This window comes from Sorex fumeus, unplaced genomic scaffold, assembly GCF_029834395.1.
Source record: "Sorex fumeus unplaced genomic scaffold, SorFum_2.1 ptg000207l, whole genome shotgun sequence".
NCBI lineage: Eukaryota > Metazoa > Chordata > Mammalia > Eulipotyphla > Soricidae > Sorex > Sorex fumeus.
The window spans coordinates 921,719-944,681 of NW_026606264.1; the positions used below are offsets into that span (position 1 = coordinate 921,719).

General features: G+C 60.2%; 1 protein-coding gene across 3 annotated transcripts in view; it reads right to left on the minus strand.

Annotated features, from left to right (window-relative positions):
* HDAC4 (histone deacetylase 4) overlaps positions 1 to 22,963 on the minus strand; it is a 79,779-nt gene that overhangs the window by 24,805 nt on the left and 32,011 nt on the right. For 2 of the 3 annotated variants that reach the window (XM_056108292.1, XM_056108293.1), the window contains 2 exons: positions 6,200 to 6,271; positions 747 to 991 (listed from right to left, as the gene is read on the minus strand). In XM_056108292.1, coding sequence (XP_055964267.1) covers positions 747 to 991; positions 6,200 to 6,271 — 317 coding nt within the window. The remainder of the gene's footprint in view (positions 1 to 746; positions 992 to 6,199; positions 6,272 to 22,963) is intronic. The other variant, XM_056108294.1, reaches the window with a different exon arrangement.

A 22,963-nucleotide genomic window follows, 5' to 3' on the forward strand; every position in this document is an offset into this window, starting at 1 on the left:
GAGATGCGGGGACGGAGGCAGAGGCTGGGACACCCGTTCTTCTGGGCCCCGTGACACTGGGGCACAATGATTGACAGCTTGAGGCTGTGGGCGGAGGGGAGGGGTGGCGAGGCACCCACGGAGCTCAGTGGGGAGACGCGGCCGACGGCCGGCTGAATGAGCGGTGCCCTGGTCAGCCTGGGCCTGAGCCACGCGTAGGCCCAGGGACACCCCTGGCTCCACCAGCCCCTCTGGGACCGAAAAATCTGTGGCCACTTGGCTCTTGGGTGCCAGGCAGGGACATCCCGGGGGCCCTGGAACCGGGAAGCCTGGCCCTGCACGTTTACTAGGGTGTGGTCCTGCTTGTGTCAGTGGTACTGTGTGTCCGTGGTCATGCCTGTGAAATGGGCCCTGCACGTGTTTGTGGCCCTGCGCGTCCTAGATGTGTCAGTAGCCCTGCACATGTCCTACGTGTGTTTGTGGCCCTGCGTGTCCGAGGCCCTTTGTGTCTAAGGTGTGTCCATGCCCTGCATGTCCGAGGTGTATCCATGCCCAGCATATCCTAGAAGTGTCCGTGGCCCTGCACGTCCTAGGCATGTCATGGTTCTGCATGTCCTAGGCGTGTCTGTGGCCCTGCGCATGTCCTAGGCGTGTTCATGCCGTGTGCCCTAGGCATGTCCTAGGCGTGTTCATGCCCTGCATGTCCTAGTCCTAACGTGTCCTAGTCATGTCCGAGGCGTGTCCTGGGCGTGTCCGAGCCCGCTCACCTTGATGTGCTCGTGCAGCTGGGCCTCATGCTGCCGCGACAGCTGCTCGTGCTGCCGCTGGAACTCGGCGATGAGGATCTGCCGCTGCAGCTGCTGCTTCTGCTTCAGCGCCAGGAGCTCCTGCTGCAGCTGCTGCTCCCGCAGGCCGGGCTCGGCCACAGGCAGCGAGAAGGGGTGGTCCAGGCGCAGGTCCATGGGCACGGCCGGGGGGGCCACCTGCAGGGGCAGCGCCGAGGCCACATCCACTGCGGGGAGAGCACACACGGCGGTCACCGGCTCAGACACGGCACCCTTGTGGTCTGCCCCGGCACGGCGGCGACTTCTGGGACGCCCTGTCCCCTGGCGGGCTGCACGTGCGTGACACCCTCGGCCCCTGCATGCAGGTGCCAGCCGGCCCTGTTCCCCAACTGCCAGACGGGCACCCCGACTCGGGGGGTGGCACGTGTGGGCGCGAGCCCGCTTGGGCAGCGGGCTCTGGACCCCTGGTGCTGTCAGTGGACGCAGGTCCTTGCCCTTCCTCAGACACACCAAAGCAGAAATGAGATGACCAGGAGACCTGCCCTGCGCAATGTGGGGGAGAGGAGGAGGGTCCCGAGTACTCACTCTAGACCCCCAGGACGCCCCAGCTGTCCTGAGCAGAGGGAACCTGGTGCCCCCAACTGTCCTGGTGCGTGTGCAGGCCCGGACCTGGCTGACCTCAGCCGCGGACACAACGGGGTGGGGGGGATGTGAGGACCCTCATGGCGACCTTCCCCTGGTCGTCCCTGCCCAGGAAACCTTGGGGTCCCCGAGATCCAGGGGCTGGAGCAGCGAAGCCGGGTCTTGTCAGCACCCGACGCGGGCCTTGGATGGGGCTGGCACCCGGACGCCTGGAAGCTGATCCGCCAAGTGGAAGCCAGCAAGGCCCACAGCGGCGGCGGCAACCAGCAGGCTGGAGGCAGGGCGGGGGTGGCTGTGGGGGGCCTGGGGGTCACGGGAGAGCGGCCGGCAAGGGGGGCAGGCCAGGGGCGCCGCGGTGCGTCACGGTGACGCCGTGACTATTTCCGTCCCCAGCCCGGCCCGAGAGGTCGCAGGGAGAACAAGGGCCCTTCTCTGCCCAAGAATGCGGGGGCCCAGCTGGAGCGCCGGTCTCCGTGGGCGTCCACGGGCATGGCCGGGCCTGACGTCAGTGCACACAAAGGAGGCTTCAGGGCCCGAGGCAAGGACGCCGTCCCACTCCGTCCGCCACGGGACGGTGCTGCTGGGCACAATCACGGCCTGGCCGCACCCGAGCACCCGCTGCCCGGCCGGTGCCTCACACGCGCGTCACAGCCCCTGCCCTCACGGTGCGGCTGGCAGGGCACGCCGCGAACACGGGGACAGGGCAGGTGGCTCCCGTGGGCACGGGCTATGTCTGCCGAAAGGCCCTGCACGTGCCGGCTGGATCTGACCCGACGCTCCATGTGGTCCCCGAGCCCCGCCAGGAGTGATCGCGCGATGTGGCGAAAAGCAGGGACGGACCTGCCCTTGTGTGTGTGTGTCTGCCACAGTGCACCTTCCCATGGGTGTGTATGTGTGCGTGTGGGTGTGTGCGTGTGCCTGCCACGGGTGTGTGTGCATTTGTGTGTTTGTGCGGGTGTGTGTGCGGGTGTGTGTGTGTGTGCCTGCCATGATGCACATGCCCGTGTGTGTTTGTGTGTGTGTGTGCAGGTGTGTCTGTCCAAGTGCACCTGCCCACATGTGCCCGCCACAGTGCAGCTAGTCGTGTGTGTTTTGCTACAATGAACCTACGTGTATGTGTGTGCAGACACATGTGCGTGGCAGGGTCTGCATGCCTATATGCATAAGCAAGCAGCGTGTGGATAATGTGCATGGGGCGTGTGCATGCGTGTTGCGGGGTGTATGGAAGGGTGCAGCCCCCAGACACTGTCCTTGTACCTTCAGCCCACATGGATACACACACCCGGACCACACACGTACCCATGTCCTCCTCACACATCTCCCCTCCGCGCCCCCCTCCAACCCCCACACACAGCCCTGGGTCCCTCAGAGCAGCCCCCACAGAGGTCAGAACCCCCGACCCTCTCCCCAGGCGGGGCTTCGCCTAGATGCTGGCTGACACCCGAGGGCTGGGTGGGGGGGTTCCTGCTGCACCCGGGTCTCCGGTGACAAGCTGGGGAGAGAAATCGGGCAGCTGAGAGCGGCAGGAAGTGCCACGACAGGCCAGCATGGGGGAACATTGCACGTGGCCAGACACGGGAGCGGGGCCCGAGGGCAGTGGCCAACGAGTGCCCCCGGAGCAGGGGAAAGGGCAGACACATCTCAGCCACTTTCTAAGAACTGGGGGGTCCAAGAAGCAACCCACACCTTAACAACGGTTCAAACGCAGAGACCGTGGGAAACGTGTGTGTCAGACACGCAAACCTCCGCCCGCATTCCGCAGAAAACGGGCAGATTTCAGTGTTTGTATCCGAGGATGAGGCTATACAAATAAACAAGCTCGATCTAGCTTCAAGAAATGAGAACACAACAGCAAGCCCAAGGAAAACAGATGGAAGAAATAACAAATACATAAATGAAATTCAAAAGATCCACTACATATGTTCATTTCAACCAGCACAATGAGAAACTGGTTCTTCGTAAAGACCAACAAAACAGGAAAACTTCTGACAGAGGTGTTTACAGAGTGGGAGAAAGGGCGCAAATTCAGAATCCCGGGGACTCAGAAGAGCCCGCAACCCCACCTTCCTCTTTCAAACTGCAAGAAACCAGCCAACGGCCTGTTGTCTTTAAAAACAACACAAAGCAGACAAGTTCTCACAAAATGTTTCCCGAGCTGTTGAAAACAGAAAACAGCACGATCCCGTGATCACAAACGAAACTGCGTCAGTACTTCTAAAACCTTTCCACCAAGGTAAGCACGAGAGGCGGTCCCGTCGAACTCTCGACTCGACGTTCAACTCCTGTGCCCCCTCACGAAAACTCAGCAAGAAACGCACGGCTCAGCCCCTGGTACCAGGGAGACAGCCGAAAGCCTCGTTATGAAAACCAAAGGACACAAAGGAGAAGCAAGTGCCCGGGCCACAAACACAGCCACGAGAATGCCAATGAACCTGTGGGCAGAACAGGGAGGGTCAGGCCAGAGGGACCCCATGTGGCCGCCGGGGAGCACGTCGGGGGCCACAGGGACGGTGAGGGCAGTTCCCGGGCCCGGAGCGGGCTGTGGGTGCGGAGAGTGTGAGGACCTTGGCCACGAGGCGGTCAGGTGAGCAGGGGCCGAGCGCTGCCCAGGGAGGTCACCCAGCGGGGCTGGGGGACACAACAGAGAAGCCACCCAGGGCGTCCCTGGCCTCTGGACCAGGATGGACGCCGCAGTGGCCATGGTCTGCGGGGAAGGTGCGGCCGCTCCCCGCAGCAGGGAGCAGAGGGAGCCTGCAGGGAGGAAGCCCATCGCCGCCCCCAGGGACCCAGATGGGAGGACCCGAAAGGAGGCCCCGTGGCCGAGCGTGAAGAGCTGGGGGCCTGGGAACCTGCCAGGGCCCCTCCCCCCGTGTGTCCCCCTGCACCTGCCCCTGCCACACCCACCCCTGCACATGCCCCCGCCACACCTCCCCCCTGCGCATGCCTCCCCCCACGCCTCTCCTTGCATCTGTCTCCCCCACCAGGCCTCTCCCCTGCACACGCCTGCCCGCCATGACTCTCCCCTGCACGTGCCGCCCCTGTTAGGCTTCTCCTCTGTACACGCCTCCCCCTCTACGGCCCAGGTCAGAAGGTGGGGCTGGGTGCTGGGAGACAGGCCGGGACACCGGGGTCCTCGGGGGATTGGGAGGGGGGCACGGAGTCCGGGGCCTGAGGGGAATGCCAGGTGGTGCCCCTGTGTGCCAGGCCAGTGCCTCCCCGCCGGACTGCAGGACCCCAGCTCCTCCCTGTGGCTCTCACAGACCTGGGGCCCCAGAGCTCCGGTCAATCCACTGAGCTGGACGGGGCAGCTGCCCTGGGTCCCCTGCAGCTCCACATCCTGGGTGCCCAGTGAGGGTGCAAGCGGGTGTGCCCCGGCTCCTCTGAGGAGGGGCTGTCACGGCCCCGTCCGCGTGGCCAGATGGCCGGGTGCACTGGCCCCTCACTGACAGGTCTGGACATGCCCCCAATGTCCTCCTGGAGGGAGAAGTCCTGAGAGCGGAGGCTGTGGCCGGCACGGGGCTGAACACAGGCTTTGCCCGCGGGAACCTCCTGCCCCCTCCCACCCCTCTGGTCTCTCCTGTCCCTTCTTGTACCTTTTCTGGTCCCTCCTGTCCCCTCCTGCCAGCCCCTCCCCCCCTCCCAATGACAGGGCTCTGCAGGGCGTCAGGGGCGGGCAGCACCTGCCCTTCAGGGGGTGTCTCTCTGAGGTCAGCACTGGTGGGCAGATGCGGCCCCTTCTCAGTGACCATGCTCCCATAGCCCACTCTGGGCCGGCCCCTGTCCCCAAAGACAGCTATGCCCGGCCCTGACACAACCCTCGGGGACCTCCTGCTGTGGCCAGCACTGGCCAGAGGGGCGGGCGGCTGACCCAGGCAGTGGCCACTGTCCCTGAAGGCAGGAGGGAAGTGTGACAGCAGCTAGGAGGCAGCCCTTGGGCGAGGCAAGTGGACTCGGGGGAAGGGGGAAGGCAGTGTGGGCAGCGGGGGGCAGCGTGGAGTGTGGGGGCAGGGTGGGCGGCGGGGAACAGAGGGACGTGGGGGACAGTGTGGACAGTGGGCGGCAGTGTGGGCAGTGGGAGACAGCGTGGACAGCGAGGGGCAGCGCCTCCACTCACAACCGCCTCGTCCTGCACGTGGGCTCATCGGGCCCTGCCTCTGTGCCCCGCTGCATGCTGGGCTGTGGACCAGGCCCCGAGGTGCAGACCCGGCCCCTTGGGTGCCCTCCTGCCCCCGGCCAGGCTCCTCTCAAAGACCCAGGGGTCTCGGCGGGAGAGGGGCACGGCTGTCCTCCACCCGCACCCCGACTCAGGCCAGACACCAACAGGGCTGAGCAACAGGCCCCTGGGGAGGTCTGAGCCGGCACCCCACAGGGCCCGAGCACCACCGCTGGGACCCCAAACGAGCTGGGAGGCTGGGGGGGTCAGCCAGGAACGATCAGGGCCAGGGTGGGGAGAGGCAGGGGGCAGTCGGGGGGGGGGGGGGGGCAAGGCAGGGCCTGGGGTGGGGCAGGGGCTGGAAGGGGGCTGGGGGCAGGTTTGCCTGGGGGCGGGGTTGGGTTTCTTGGGGGCAGGGCAGGCCCGCCCAGCCTGCTCCGGGAGCATCCATCCTGTCCATGGCTCTGTGAGGCCCTGCAGACCACCCCAGCTCCTGCCCAGCCGGGGGTGGCCGCTCGTTGCCCAGTGACCTGTGTCCTGCTCAGGTCCCGGGGAAGGCAGGGTCGGGCGTGAGGGTCCCTCCAGCCGGCCGCGCCCTGGTCATGCACCCGGGGGGCCCACCCAGAAGGCCCCGACTCACCAGGGCCGGGCATGTGGCCGACGCGGGCGGGGCTCAGCAGCTCCACAGGCTGGTCTCGGCCGGAGATTCCGTCTGTGGAGACACAGTGTCGCTCAGAAAGGTCTCCTGGGCCCCCCTGGGAACCCTGGGGGCCACCGGGACCGGGAGGGATGAACGGAGAGGGAGAGCTGGCCAGTGAGAGGCTGGGGCCCCCTGACTCCAGGGACAGGTGACCCCCGACCCCTAAGATGGAGCAGCTGACCCCCGACCCCTAAGATGGGACAGCTGACCCCCGACCCCTAAGATGAGACCACTGACTTCCGACCCCTAAGATGGGATAGCTGGACCCTGACCCAGAGGGGGCTGAGGTCTGTGGGGGCAGCTGTTAGTGGGGTGAGGTGGGGGGGGGAGGAGAGTGGAGTGAGGTCAGAGGAGAGAGGTCAGAGTGAGGTGAAGTCAGTATGAACAGGTCAGTGGGAGAGGTCCGAGGGGAGAGGCCAGTGGGGTTCTGGAGCGCAGGGACCCTTGGATCCCGGCCACCTCCCAAGGCTGGGCTCCGTGTGGAGCTGGGGCTCAGGGGCGTGGAGGCCGGGGGTCTTGGGTACAATCCCCACGAGGCCCCAGGGGCCAGGGACTCGCCGCCCCTCCTGTCTCTGCACACTCCGGGCCTGGACACGTGCTCCCCTCCCACGAGCCCTGGAGAGCCGCCCATACCCGTGTCCTCCCAGTGCCTCCCAGGATCAGCCTGGGCCACTGTCCCCAGGGTCACTTCAGGGAGGAGGTGACAGCAGGTCTGCAAGTGCCACTCTGTCCCCATGAGGCCTGGCTCTGGGCACCACACTGCCCACAGGACCTGCTGTCCTCACCACACACACACACACACACACACACACACACACACACACACACACCGGGCCTGCTGTCCCTGTCCCATTCCCACAGACACACGCTGGCCCCCGCTCTGTTCCCCCCCACACACACTTGGCCCTGCTGTCCCTGCCCTGCCCCCCACCAACGTCGAGCCCCGCTCTGCCCCCCCCACCAGGCCTTGCTGTCCCCCACCATGCACACATGGGGCCCCGCTGTCCCCACCCCGTCCTGTGGGGTGCAAGTGTGGGGGGAGTGTTCGGTCCGCCCAGAACCGCCCAGAAGCCAGGGCGGGGAATCACAGGCCTGCGCCCCCTCCAGGTGCATGAGGAGGGAAGAGCAGGAAGCAGAGGGCCCATCGGACATGCGACGGCAAGCTGTCCATGGCCCCCACTCCCCGACGCGAAGCCCTGGGCACTGCAGCCCCCCTGATCACTGCACCGCCCAGAGATGGGTCCGCCATATCCACGGGCAGAGGACAGCGTGAGGGGACGAGGCCCGTACGGCATTCCAGAGTGGACGTCAGCAAAGGGAAGGCCTCCGGGAAGAGAACTGGACGGCTGGCAGAACGCGAGGCCCTCAGATGAGATCACAGACGCACGACCCCGACGGCCCTAGACAGGAGTCCCGAGAATCAAGCACCTGAGAGCTCGGCCGGCCGTCAGCCTCCGCACACGCTCCCGCTGCCCTGCTCCGGGCGCCCTCGCGGAAGGGTCCGAGTGTGTGAGGAGTGACTGTGGGGAGGGCTGAGGAGGAGGCTGAGAATGAGTGACTGTGTGTAGTTGTGGGTGAATGTGTGAGTTTTTCTGTGTGGGCATGTGTGTATGGTTGTTAAGTGTGTAATGAATGTGTATGTGGGTATGTGAGCACAAGAGTGTGTGACAGTGAGTGCATCTATGTGAGATGGTGCATGATTATGTATGTGTGTAACTGCAAATGTGTGTAAGGGTGTGTGTGTTTGTGTATGGTGGGTGAGCATGTGTGAGGTCGTAGGAGTGTGGGGGGGTGTGAGCACATGTGTGTATGAGGGAGCGCTGTGTGGGTGAAGGAGTGTGAGAGAGCGTGTGTGAGGGTGTGCATGAGCGAGCATGAGTGAGGGGGTGTGTGACTATGAGAGTATGTGGAGGGTGAGTGATGGTGTGTGTGTGCGCACTGTGAGGGAGTGTGAGCATGTGAGTACGACTGAAGGTGTGTCTGGGTGTGTGTGTGAGCATATGTGAAGGAGCATGCAAATGTGTGACCACGTGTGTGTGAGGGTGTGTGAGTGTGGGGGGCTGGAGCGACAGCACAGCGGTAGGGCGTTTGCCTTGCACGCAACCGATGGCTGCCCGCACGGCAGAGCCTGGCAAGCTCCCGGTGGCGTATTCGAGATGCCAAACACAGTCACAACAAGTCTCACAATGGAGGCGTTAGTGGTGCCTGCTGGAGCAAATGGATGAACAATGGGAGGACAGTGCTACAGTGCTATGAGTGTGGGAGGATGTATGTGTGTGTGGGCGAGCATGTGTGAGGGTGTGTAGGTGAGTGAGGATGTGTGGGTGTGTGTGGGTGTGAGTGTGGGTGAGACTGTGTGAGGGTGAGTGTGGGTGAGTATGTGTGAGGGTGTGTGGGTGTGTGCGTGTGTGGGTGTGCAGGTGAGCCTGTGTTGAGGGTGTGTGGGTGTGCGGGTGTGTGAGTGTGGGTGAGCCTGTGTGAGGGTGTGCGGGTGTGTGAGGAAGCGTGTGTGACCCTGAGTGAATGTGGGGCGCACAGGGACAAGCGCCACACACCTCACTCAGTCAGCCAACACTCAACGGCTTCTCAGCTGCAGACCCTGGTGCCACTGAGGCAGGCAGAGGCCGTGCCACGTGACTGTGACTGGCAGCTGTCCCTGCACCTCCCTCCCGTGACACCACATTTGCATGTCAGAGAGGCCGGCTTTGAAAGCAACTCTTTGTGAGAAATAATCAGCGCAAGATTGCGTCTCCGCTGTGCACGGAAATTACTTCAGAGTCGCCCGCTCTGTGGCGACTGAAGCGCTTTATGCAAATGTGCCTGCAGAGGCCGCATTAATGCAAATGTTCTGTCTGCCCGGACCGAGTCACACAGCATCTGCCTGCGCAGCCCGGCCTCACTCTCCTGCGAGCGGCTCGAGTGTGTTCCAGCTGCTGCTCAGGGGACTCGTGTCCAGAGCGGGGCCACGGCATGGGGGGCTGCCGGACGCCCCTGCTCCACAGAGGGGCCAACACGTTCAAGGCAGGCTCAGGATTCCTTCTCCTACAGGCCTCTGCTGGGAAAACACTCGGCGGAGGACAGACGTGGGAAGGGACCCGGGCGGCGCCAGGGCGCCCTCCGAGGGGGAAGACCAGAGCCCACCACCACATCCTGACATCAGCTGGCCCTGCGCAGGGTCATGGACTCCACACAGCCACAACAGCCTCGTCTTTAAACCCAGAACCTCCAAACAATGACAAGATCAGCACCAGTAGAGAAAGAACAGGACAGGTGGGAGGGGAATGGATGGGTGGGTGGGTGGATGGGTGGATGGATGGATAGATGGAGGGATGGATGGGTGGATGGGTGGGTGGGATGGGTAGATGGGTGGGTGGATGGATGAATGGGTGGATGGATGAATGTGTGGATGAATGAATGGGTCAATGGATGGGTGGATGGATGGGTGGATGGATCAATGGATGGTTTGGTGGGTGGATAGATGGGTGGGTGGGTGGACGGATGGGTGGGTAGGTGGATGAATGGGTGGACCGATGGATGGATGGATGGGTGGGTGGGATGGGTAGATGGGTGGGTGAATGGATGAATGAGTGGATGAATGAATGGGTCAATGGATGGGTGGATGGATGGGTGGATGGATCAATGGATGGTTTGGTGGGTGGATAGATGCGTGGGTAGATGGATGGGTGGATGGATGGGTGGATGGATGGGTGGGTGGGTGGATGGGTGGATGGATGGGTGGGTGGGTGGATGAGTGGGTGGACCGATGGATGGATGGATGGATGGATGGATGGATGGATGGATGGATGGGTAGATGGGTGGTTGGGTGGGGGAATGGATAAATGGGTCAGTGGATGAATGGATGAGTGGATGGGGTGGATGGATAGGGAGATGAATGGATGCGTGGATGGTGGATGGGTGGGAGATGAGTGGGAAGATGGAGGGATGGATAGGCCATTGGATGAATGGACGGATACGTGAGTGGATGGATGGGTGGTAGACAGATGGGTAGTGGTAGCTGGGCGAATCGTGGATGGGAGGATGGAGTTGATGGGTGAATGGGTGGGTGGGTGAGTGGGAGGATGGGTGGATGAGTGGGCGGACAGAGGAATGATGGGAGGGTAGACGGTGGGTGCATGATGGAGGATGGATGGTGGGTAGATGAACAGATGGATGAGTGCGTGTGTAGATGGATGGACAGTAAACAGAAGGATGGGCGGATGCGTGGGTGGATAGATGGGTGCAAGGGAGGGTGGATGGGTGGGTGAGTGAACGGGTAGGCAGATGAACAGCAGATGGGTGGGTGGGTAGACGAGTGGATGGTAAACAGGTGAATGGGTGCACAGGTGGGTGATGAAGAGATCCTCTAAACAAAGAAGCAGACATGGGTTCGGGGGAGGGTGGGACACCCGGATTCTAAATATATTCAACCTCCGAATCTCTATCCAACTCGTGGGAACCAGCTTCACCTATGACATGAGCAGTGTGGATACGAACTATTACATCAACTTTGCTAAAATGCCTAAATACGTTTTTGGATAAATAATCCTTAGAATAACTAACCCCGACTGCTTCTAACGGCCCTTTCGTATTAGCTGAGGTTGTCATTCATTTCAAACTGACTCATTTTCCCAGAGATGCCGCCGTCCTCTCTCCCCACAACCCCGGACTGGGTCCAGGCTTCGCTCACTTCCGGGGTCCAAGTGATGGGTAGACGTGGCTTCCCCAGGAGAAGGGCTGGAGTGCGGAGAGGCCAGCAGGCAGTCTTGCCACAGAGAACACCAGGGAAGCCAAGTCACACAACAGGGAAAATGGCCTTAAACGTGCGCGGATTTGGGTTTTGATGAACTTAATAAAACTGAAGAAATGAAAAGGGCCAAAGAACATGAGCTCAGGAGATGCAAACATGATTTTTAAAAATTGACAAGCCCCAAATGGGTTCTTTGAAAAGACAGAAAACCAACAGCGTTGAGGACGAGACAGTGACGTCACCTCTGGGAACGGGGACTGCCACGGCGTGATGCGATGTGTGCGCGCCAGGATGGGTCAGTGGCAGCACTGAACCCCTGGCGGCGGTCAGTGGGGTCACCAAAACCGGGTCAGCCACGGAACACGGAGAACCAGGTGTGAGCAGTGGCGACCTCCAGTGCTGGCCTGGACACGGGGCCGGCCCACGGGGGACAGGCAGCCCGGGGCTTCCCGCATCTTCTAGTAGTTTCCCAGTGAAAAAGGGACCCAAGCCAGAGTCATCCTAGAATACCAAGAAACGCCCTTCCGGCTAGGGAGCCTCCCAGAAGGGCGCTGTCCAGCCCAGGCAGGCCAGGAGCCCTTGGCGTGCCTGCGGGCCGCAGGGTCACAGCTGCACTCACGGCTGTGCCACTTACCCCCAGGTCAGTCCCCCAAGCAAGCCGCCAGGTCGGCGCCTTCACACCTCAGAGGGTACCCCGACATACAACGACACGCGAAACCCGTCTCGGGGGTGTGTGGAGCAGGGAGACGGTCATTGGACCCGACCTTCCATGGCTTTAAGTGAAACCTCGTAACTGGGCAGAGAGCAAAATGGGGTGCCTGCATCTGTGTCCAGCCTTGGGCCGCACTTGGCCTCCTTGTCGCGCCACCTTCCTTCAATCTGCAACATTAGCCTCGAAGGGGATTGCACCGGGGCTAATCAGCGGGGAAAGGTGGTCGGCCAAGGAGTTAAGCTCTCTGTGATGGGGCCTCTCTAAGAATGTGTGCATTTGGCAATCAAGCTGAGCTGTGATCACCGGATCGGCTCCCGGAGGGTTTCTCCGTGTGCACACCCTCCTTCGCCCCAACAGGCTCCTGCCCGTGCCCGGGCATTTAAGGGGGAACGGTTCCCCAGCACAGTGGAAAGCAAGGCAGAACTGCCCACCTTAGTCACTGCAGACGTCAGCCCTGATGGTTCAGCCAGTGAGACCCGGTTCCACGGCCTCTCCACGCGTACGAGACGGGAAACACTGAAGGTGTTTAAGGAGCGCCAAGACAAGAAGGAACGGACGGCCAGTAAGACACAAGCGGAGGGGAGAGCAGAAATGAGAGAACTACAAGCAGAAACGCCCTCACTAAAGCATTTGGCAGGTGAAACAAACTCCCTGGGAGGCCTCGGCTGCAGCTGGGGCGGGTGAGTGAGTCCAGGAAGAGGTGCAAGAACCCCAGGAACAGCAGAGGATGGAAAACAGACTCCCAACACACGAACAGCAGACGACAGAACGCCTGCTGAGTGAACTCAAGAGGAACAGTGCAAGAACCATCGGGGTCCCTCGCTGGTGCTGGGACACGTACACCGGTGGAGGGATGGGTGTTGGAATCCTGTACGACTGAAATCCAATCATGAACAGCTCTGTAAGGGTCGTTCCACGGTGATTCAATAAGAAAGTTTAAAAAAAAGAAAAAGAAAGAAAAATGGGGTCCCGGAGGGACGGGAAAGTCACAAAGAAGCAAGAGCCAGAAGCACCATGGCCGAGAGGTCCCCAGAGCTGGAGCGCACAGCACGCAGACCAGATCCCGGGGATGCAAATAAAGACGCCTCCTAGTCAGAAAGCCAGGCTCGAGACAACACTGAAGGCAGCAAGACCCAAGAAAGAAATTATACACAAGGGAGCCTGGTGAGATTCACAGCAGACTCGTCCCACGAGAACTTCTGGCCCCATGACAATGGCGGGACACCGGTAAAATACTCAATGAAATGAACGCCTCACGGGGCTGGAGTGATAGCACAGCGGATAGGGCGTTTGCCTTGCACGCGGTCGACCCGGGTTCGATTCCAGACATCCCATATGGTCCTCTGAGCACTGCCGGGGGTGATTCCTGAGTGCTGAGCCAGGAGGAACCCCTGTGCATCACCAGGTGTGACCCAAAAAGCAGAAGAAAAAAAAAGGAAATGAATGCCTCATGAAGGTCCTGCCAGACTCTTGTTCAGATTCGAAGGAATGAGATAAAACTTCACGAACAAACAACAGCTCAAGAACGTCACAGACTCGAAATCTTCTCTACAAGAACTAAAAGGGCTACTGTAAGGTAAGGCGGACTGCACAAACACACCAAACTTCTACGGAAAGACGGCAACACTCTCCGTGTCCAGGGCATCAACGCACCAACTCAGGGATGCAGAGTGGCGGGTATTAGGAATCAGATCCGACCTGCTGCTGCTTACAAGAAACACATTCTACAGGAGGGGCAAAACACTCAAAATCAAAGGCCGCAAGACAACAGTTCAAGCAAACAACCCCCACGAAAGGGCGGGCGTGGCCACACTGGGAACAGGTAACACGGACTCCAGAACTAGAAGGGTAGGGAGAGACAGAGAGAGCCTTTTCTTAACGATGAAGAGAGACGAACTCACACCCCGAAACAAATACGCACCTAATGAGGTGCCAGCAAAAGCCCTGACACAGCTGCTTTCGGAGTTCGCGGAAGACACCAATAAGACAGTGATCGCTGGAGGGTCCAACACCCGCTCTGTCAACGCGACAGATAAACAGAGCAAGGAAATACTGGACCTGGGATGGCTGGGAGGGGCTCAGGAGACATACCCAGGGCTTTCCAACCCCCAAAGCAAAATGCACATTCTTCTCCAATGTACATGGGACATTCTCCAGGACAGATCACATGCTAGGCCACAAAACACACCTCCGAAAAGTCAAGAGCATGGAAACCATGTCAACTCTCTTCTCGGATCATCGTGCTTTGAAAACAGAAATCAACCACAAATAGAAATGAAGAAACACCTCAAACACCTGGAAATTAGACAGCTCACTTCCGAGCAATCGGTGGGTCAGAGAGGAAATTCAAGATTCCTGGAAACAAGTAAGAATGAAGGCAGGAGCTACCAGAATTTAGGGAACGCAGCAAAGGCCGCGTTAGGAGGAGAGTTCAGAGCTCTGCGAGCAGACATCAGGGAGGGGAAAGGGCCCACGTAAATGACCGACCAGCACAGCTTGAGGAACTGGAAAATGACCAACAAAAGGAGCCCAACGAAGGCAAGGAAGGGGGAGGAAATAGTAAAATGTAGAACAGAAACCAATAATTGGAATTAAAAAAAAAACTCAAAAGATTAATGAAACGAAAAGCTGGTTCTTAGAGAAAAGCAGGATTGATAAACTACTAGGAAAACTCACAAAGAACAAGAGAGAAAAGCCTGACCGACCAAATCAGAAATGAAAGGGGGGATGCCCCAATATATACCACAGTAACTCAAAGGGGCATCAGATTGTTTGAAAATCTTTCTGCCACGGAACAGGAGAACATAGAAGAAATGGATCAAGTCTCAGAGTCCTATAACCTCCAAGGATGTACCAAGATGATCTGGAATACCTGAACAGACCGATCACTATTGTCACTGTCACTGTCCTCCCGTTGTTCATCGATTTGCTCGAGCGGGCCCAGTAACATCTCTATCGTGAGACTTGTTACTGTATTTGGCATATGGAATGCGTCATGGGTAGCTTGCCAGGCTCTGCCGTGCAGGCGAGATACTCTCGGTAGCTTACCAGGATCTCCGAGAGGGGCGGAGGAATCGAACCTGTGTTGGCCATGTTGGCTGCATACAAGGCAAACGCCCTACCCACTGTGCTATCACTCCAGCCCGATCACTATTGAGGAAATGAAAATGGTAATCAAAAGTATTCCCGAAAGCCCAAGAGGATTTACTAGTGAGTTCTTCCAAACCTTTAAAGACCTACTGCCACTTGTCCTGCCCCCCCTCCCCCCGCAAGAGACTAAACCTGTTGAAAAAGCCAGGTATGCGGGGCAGTGACTAAAAACGTCAGGCCTCAAGGGAGACGGGGGCCGCCGCTTCCAGTCTCCCTGCCCTTCTGGGGTCCTGACCGTCACACCCACGAACTGCCTCCGGGTTCCATTTAAGCGCATTAACATCCTTGATCCAGAGACTCACAAATGAATCCCAGAACTGAGCAGCCTGCTATAGGGATCCTCTGGACCCCAATCATTTAAATTTTTATGATCCCAGGAGCACTGGACAGTGATATCCCATACTATATATTTTTTCTTTTTTTTTGTTGAATCACTGTGAGATAGAACCTTACAGACACCTTATACTTTTCATAGCCAGCATCTCAGAATAAACTATCCAGCATCTGCCAGTGGGGCCCACTTGAGGGGTGGTGGGAAACTTGGAAATAATGGTGGAAAGGTGTAATGGTGGTGGGACGGATGTTGAAATACTGAATGTAATCAATGACTGTGAACAACCTTATGAAAATAAAATTTAATACACATATATGTATACAAAGACCTACTGTCAATCCCCTTCAGGCTCTTCTGGGAAATCAGAGAAGCAAACAGTCCCCAATAGCCTCCCCTGAGCAAACACTGCCCTGACCCCAAAGCACACGGAGAAGCACACAGGCCAGTAGCCTTGACGAGCGCAGATGCAAAGATCCTCAACAAAATTTTAGCAAACGAAATCCAACAACTCATCAAGGAAATTATATGCCACGACCAAGTGGGATCCACTCCAGGTACGCAGGATGGTTTCACATGCAGAGACGATGTACTCCACCACACCAAGGACAAACGCAAGCATATGCTCATACCAAAAATTCAGAGAAAGCATCTGACAGGATTCAACACCCACTCATGATAAAAAAAAACTCTCAAAAAAATGGGAACTGAAGGAACTTTCCTCAGCATTGCCAAGGCCACTGACCAGAAAAGCCCACAGGAAACGTAACAGGGAAAAACTAAAATCCTTTCCTTTAAGATCAGGCACAAGACAATATTGGCCACTCTCGCCATTTCTATTCAATATAGTATTTTAAGTACTTAGGCAAGAACAGGATATCAGGGGCATCCAGATAGGAAAGGAAGTAGTCGGGCTTTGCAAATGATATGATAGTATATTTAGAAAACCTTAAAGACGCTACATAAAAGCTCCTACAAATAATTGAATTGTCCAGCAAAGTGGCAGACTATAAGAGTCCATGGCTCTCCTATATACAAGCAATGGAAGAGAAGAAAAAGATACTCTAAAAACAATTCCGTTCACCATTGTGTCTCAGAAAATCAAGTAACTGTGAATTGGCTTAACTAAAGAGGGAAACACTACAGAATGCAGGGCACCCACTGCACCTGTCAGCCCTCCATACCCCCAGGGCACCCCTGCACCTGTCACCCCCACACCCCCCTGCATGGCTCTGAGCTCGGTCTCCCACTGGACACACGCAGGCTCACAGAACATTGCAGAGACACTGGCGACGTCCCATTGAGGTCCCACCCTGCGCTCACCCCTCCCGTGGACCGGTGGCCGTCAGCACCGGGGCCCTGAGCACCACCAGGGGAGCCTCCAGCCCCAAAGTGAACAAACGGGCCGGAGCAATCATCCAGCAGGTGAGGTGTCTGCCTTGCACATGGGCGACCCGGGTTCAATCCCCGGCATTCCATGTGATCCCCCAAGCAATGCCAGGAGTAACCCTTGAGCGTCACCAGGTGTGACCCCAGAAACAAAGAACCAAAAGCCACCAAGTGAACAAACAGATCAGGCCCGTGCACTGTGGGGAGCAGGGGCGGAGCAAGGCCCCCCCGGCATGCAGGGGAGCCCTCGGGAGTCTGCAGGAGGTCAGCGCCCGCACAGACGGGCGGGGCAGGGTCGGGGGAAGTCACTGACCCCACTCTGGGTGGGACACTGTGGAAGGCAAGACCGTTCCTCCCAGGGAATGCTGGGGTCAGGGCGGGGGACCCCATGGTGCACAGACGCCAAGACCCACATCAGGGTCCACACGTATGGCCCCTCAGGGGCAGGGGTCACCCCGGATTAGAGTCCAGCAGGAGGGTCAGGCTGCAAGTGCAGCTCAGAAAGTGCCCCCCACTCACCACCACGTGCCTGCCACCCGCGGGGTCCCACCATGAGCCCCCCAGTACTCGGAAGGTTCTCGAGCTCTCGACTGGGGGTGAGAGCAGAGGCCCCCGAGTGCCCCGGATCCCCGCTCTTCCCAGGCTCTGACACCCCCGCCCGACCCCCATCTGATGCGGCCCAGAGACAGAGTGACGAGGACAGGGTTGGAGCCGGGAGGCGGGACGGGAAGGGAGCTGGAGGGGCAGGGGGAGCCCGTCCCCCACCCCCAGAGGCCCTCAGGGACACCGAGGCACGCGGTCCCCAAGCCCACCCACCCACCCACCCGGGGAACGCGGGGACAGACGGGACGGGAGGGGAGCTGGGGGCGCGGTCCCAGGGTGGGGGAGGGCCAGCCTGGCAGGACCAGGGAGGGGACGGGAGGCGCTGTCCCGCCGGGACGGTCCTGCCTGCTGGGCTGTGGCCTTTCAGCTCCTCTGCAGGATGGACAACACCCCCGCCTCCAGGCAGCGCAGGCGCTGGGGGCCTGTGTGCTCCGGCCCCGCCCCCACCGAGGCCCCGCCCCACCCTGGGCGGGCCCCGCCCCCACCGAGGCCCCGCCCCTTCCCCCACTCTGGGCAGACCCCGCCCCCTACCCGGCCCCGCCCCCACCGAGGCCCCGCCCCTCCCACGCTCTGGGCAGACCCACCTCATCCCCGCCCCATAGAGGCCCCGCCCACCCCAGGCCGGTCCCGCCCCCACCGAGGCCCCGCCCCCACCGAGGCCCCGCCCCGCCCCCTGCTCTGTCCCTCCCAGGCCCCCCTGTCCCTGCCCACCCTGGTCCTGCTCTGCTACCCGCCCCATCCCCCCCACCCTCCAGCCTCTCCAGCTGTGAGTCCCTGGACTTTGTCAGACTTTGTCGGGGCTGGCCCTAGTCCGGGGGGGGGGGGGGGGGCTCGGGAGCAGACAGGATGGCCGCGGTCACCCTGAGCAGTCCGGCAAGGACACTGCGGTTTGGGGTGGCGGGGAGCCTGGGGCCTGCTGGCACCGCCCCCGCACTGAAGGCCAGGCTGCTGCCTCACATGTGGTCTGACTGACGCAAATGCAGGGCCGGGTGATTCCTCACTGTCCGAGCACGGCCCGCGGGGCAGGGACTGGCCACCCGCCACCAGGCGCTGCTGGGTGGAAGCAGGCACAGGCAGGCACAGGGACGGGCCAGTGCACGTGCTCCAGGCCAGCGTGGGAGGGGGCACGGACGCACACACGTGCACACGTGGCTCTGGGGCAGCGAGTTCATACGTGCGCACACACGCACACGTCACACCGGGCTGCAGGCCAGCGTCCGGGCCCACCCTCTCTGGGAAGCACGGAGAGTCGAAAGAGAAACTCGGAGACGCTGCAGGCTTTAGCCAGGATGGACTCAGGACTAGAGTGGACCCCGTTCCCACACACCAGGGCGGGAAGGCCCTTCCAGAGACACTGGCCACGAGTGTCTGAGCTGAGTCGGAGCTGGGAACAGCGGGCGCCCACCCGGGCACCACTCGCCTGGCCCTGCGGGGCTGCAGCCTCAGACCCACTGACATCAGCACAGGGGCGACGGGCGCGGCCTCCGGGGGGTGGAGGGGAGGCGCAGGGGGAGAAGGCAGGCACCGGGGGTGTCCACGGCTGGGGTGCAGGAAGGGGGGAGCGAGGCCGGCGGGGCCCTGGGCGGAATCCAGGAGCAGGGGCCGCACCGGCCTCCAGCGCGCAGGGCGTGCGGCAAGTCCACAGAGAGCGGGCCTGGCAGAACACTGCACCCGCCCTCAACCCAGTCACGCGACTCAGAGGGCAGGACACACATGAAATGCGGTCCCCACAGTGTGCACACACCCATGCCCCGTATACACACTACAGCACATGCCTGACACACAGACATTCACAGCACACACCCCAGACACAGACATAGCACAAGCCCCGGACACAGGCACGCACAGCACATACCTCCCCCCCACAGAACACTCACGCCTCACACTGCACACCACATACACAAACACACACACCATTACACAGCACTATACACATACCTCAACATCACATACATCACATACATCACATACTGCATAAACACACAGCACACAGACCACACACGCCCCCTACACACACCACACTGTATATACACCACATACACAAACCACACGTTGCACATACAGAGCACACACTACACATGCTGCAAATAGAGTACACACGTCATGCATGTCACACACCATGTACAGCATACAGAGCACATCATACACGTCCCACAGAGTACACACACCATACGTGCCCCTACAGAGAACAAACACCATGCACACTGAGTACACACACCATCTGCCCCATAAATGTGCATGAGTCATATGTATTCACACCACACACCCCAATGCATACACTATATCCCATATATCAGAGCACACATCACTGGATCACTCTCACTGTCATCCCGTTGTTCATCAATTTACTCAAGCGCGTGCCAGTAACGTCTCCATTCGTCCCAGCCCTGAGATTTTAGCAGACTCTCCTTACCCATCTTTCCTAACGGAGCACAACATATACCACACGTTGTTATATACCACAAGGACACAAAGTACACACACACCCCAAACTCACACCCCCTATACACCAGAGAGGACACACCATACACACAACACATGGTATGTAAAATGATACACAGCCCATACAGATCCTAACACGTATACACTGAACACACCCCACATACACAGTAGGTGCAGACCACACATACCATGGGTGTGCCACGACCACACACACCATATGCATCCCCCGTACATCACACACCGCCCTCACACACCACAGTCACACCTGTATGTGCCCGCCATGGCGCAGGCCCTGCCCTAGCTGCGGGCGACGGCGGTCACTGCCCAGAGAGGGACACAGCCAGGGTGCATGCTCGAACACAGCCGCAGGAAGGCGGGTGAGGGAGGGAAAGGCAGGTGGGGGGGATGGTGTGCCCCCAGGGGCATGCACGGGACAGGCGCAGCCCCAGCTCATGTGCACCTGCCACCAACAAGCCCCCCCAGGGCCCGCTGGGGTCAGCAGCCTTCCCTCAGGCCAGCCCCAGCAGGGTGGGGACAGGCAGGCTGCAGGGCACTGGGGGGTTCCTGGGTTCTCAGTGGGCCCTCACGCGTGGTAACGGCTGTCAGGGACCAGCTGCGTCACGCGGACGGTCAGCTTCGAGTGGGCGGATTCCGACTTCAGGTGTGAGCTGACGGCACATGTGCACACTTTTCTTTGTCACACTGCAAACGCCCTCAAGTGACCCCCAGCACCCTCTGGAATGGCCACAGTGGCTGAAAAGACAGGCAGAGCAGAAATCCCCCCCTACCAGAAGCATGTAAACTGACGGCGTACAAGCCTGCCGGGTGAGGGCGTACAAGGGTGTAGATGAACCACGCACAACCACATAAAAGTGTGCAGCCCGACCACATACAAGCATGCAGACAACTGTGTACAAGCGTGCAGAGCAACAGCATACAAGCATGAGACCGACAGCGCACAAGCATCCAAAGCAATGGTGTACAAGTGTGCAGACCAACCGTGTACAAGTGAGCAGAGCAATGATATACAAGCATGATATACTGTGTACAGGCGTGCAGAGCAATGGCGTACAAGCATGCAGACCGACTGTGCACCTGGGTGCAGAGCAACTATGTACAAGTGTGCGGACTGACCGCGTACAGTGTGCGGAATGGCCGCGTACAAGCATGCAGACTGACTGCATACAATCAGACATGCAGTCTGATTGCGCACAGTATTCAGAGCAATGATGTACAAGCATGCAGAGCAATAGTGTACAAGCGTGCAGACTGACCGCGTGCAAGCATGCAGACTGATTGCGTACAGTGTTCAGAACAATGATGTACAAGCATGCAGACTGACCATGTACAAGCATGCAGAGCAACAGTGTACAAACGTACAAACGTACGTCTACACGCGTACAAGCGTGTAGACGGGCTGCCTACAAACATGCAGACTGACCACGTACAAGCGTGCAGAGCAATGGCGTACAGGCGTGCAGAGCGACAGGCCCACGGCCATCTGCTGGCATTCCGCTCTCGGCTGCTCCACAGGCTGTCACTGGCCCCTCACTGTCCACCTCCCACACCTGCTTTCGTCCCTGTCCCCGAGCGCATGGCCATCACCGGCAGCCGGCCTCGTGGTCCTTCCCCATCTGCTGGGGACAGCGCAGCAGAGCGCAGCCCCCCAGGCCAGAGAGGGCCCACGCCCGGGAGGCGCTCGGACGGAGCCGACAGATCAGCACGCTGGGCTGTGGCTCGGCTCACAGGCGGCCCAGTCAGGCTGCCCTGGAACTGTTTGCTGTGGGCTCCCGACACGCAGTATTTGATCCTTCTCCCAAAGAAACGAAAGTGTGGTCCAGACGCTTTCAGGGACACGCCTGGGCGCGGGAGCGGACGCACTCTCGCTTCGCTGGTTGGAGACGTAAACCCAGTAGCTGCTGCGCCCTGACCACAGTGTGGACACTGGCAGGCTGACACGCTCTGGGTGACCTGCCCAGTGCATGGCCCTCCAGCTCAGAGTGGCCCTGCCCTGTAGACTCGGAGGCCAGCGTGCGGCCCAGTGGGAGCCCAGGCTAGTGCACGTCCACAGCACAGAGCCACCCCAGTGGGCAACTCCAGGTGCTGCGTGAGCCCTGAGCACTGGGCCACTGACTGCCAGGGGTACCGGGACCACTGCGGGTGGTCCAGCTGGGGTCTTGCTGGGCAGACACGTCAGGAGGCCACATGGACTGCCCTTTCTGCAGCCCCTGGAGAGATGCTGGGAGCTACATGGAGGGCCAGCACCCCCTGTGTAGTGTCTAGTCTGCTGTGGCGGTCCTTGGGGCAGGAGGGCAGGCCCAACCGGATCAGAGAGCCAGAGCTTCCAGCCCCTCTCTGCGGCTGGCTGTGGCCCTGGGCCCCCTTCCTGGAAGGACCCCCTTCCAGCTCCCGTTGGGGGGTCCTTGGGGTTGGGCAGGCCAAGAGGACCATGCTGGCCACGCTGACTGACCACACAAACCACAGTGGCCACGCTGACCACACAAACCACGGTGGCCACGCTGACTACACAAACCACGCTGGCCACGCTGACCACACAAACCACGCTGGCCACTCTGACCACACAAATCACGCTGGCCGCATTGATCACACAGACCACACTGGCTACACTGACCACACCAATCATACTGGCCATGATGATCACACAAACCACATTGGCCACCTTGATCACACACATGGACATGCTGGGGGCACTGACCACACTGGCCACACTGATCACACTGACTACAAACCACGCGGGCCAACTGCCAAGCTGACCGCTCTGGCCACGCTGATCTTCCCCAGGGAATGTTGCTTCCCAAACAAACAGAACCTTCCCCACACAAGTCCCCCAGCCCCCAGAAGGCCAAGGGCCCCGCAGAGGCTCAGAGGCTGGACGGGGGGTGGGGAGCTGAGCCAGGAGGGAGGAGGGCGCCCATCAGGGTGGGACCCCCAGGGCCCCCGGGCGGGGAGCTGAGCCCTGGGGGTGGCACGGCTGCTGGGTTTGCGGGGGGTGGGGGGGGCGGCCACCCCTGCCCCCAGACCCGGCCCAACACAGGCATCAGAAACACCGAATTGGATCATCCTGACCCGGCACACGGGGTGGGGGAGGGGCAGTCCCTGGGACACAGGCCGCAGAGCAGCTGGGCAGTGTGGGAGTCCAGGGGACAGGGTCCAGGGCCTGACAGGTGCAAGGACGCTGGCGCCCGGGCTCGCTCACTCGGGAGCTGAGGGGGTTTCCAGCGCGCGGGGACTTCTGGGCCCAGCCAGGGCGCCAGCCAGCAGGCCTGGCGCAGGGCAGCGGACACCCTGGGCTACGGGCAGAGCGGGGGC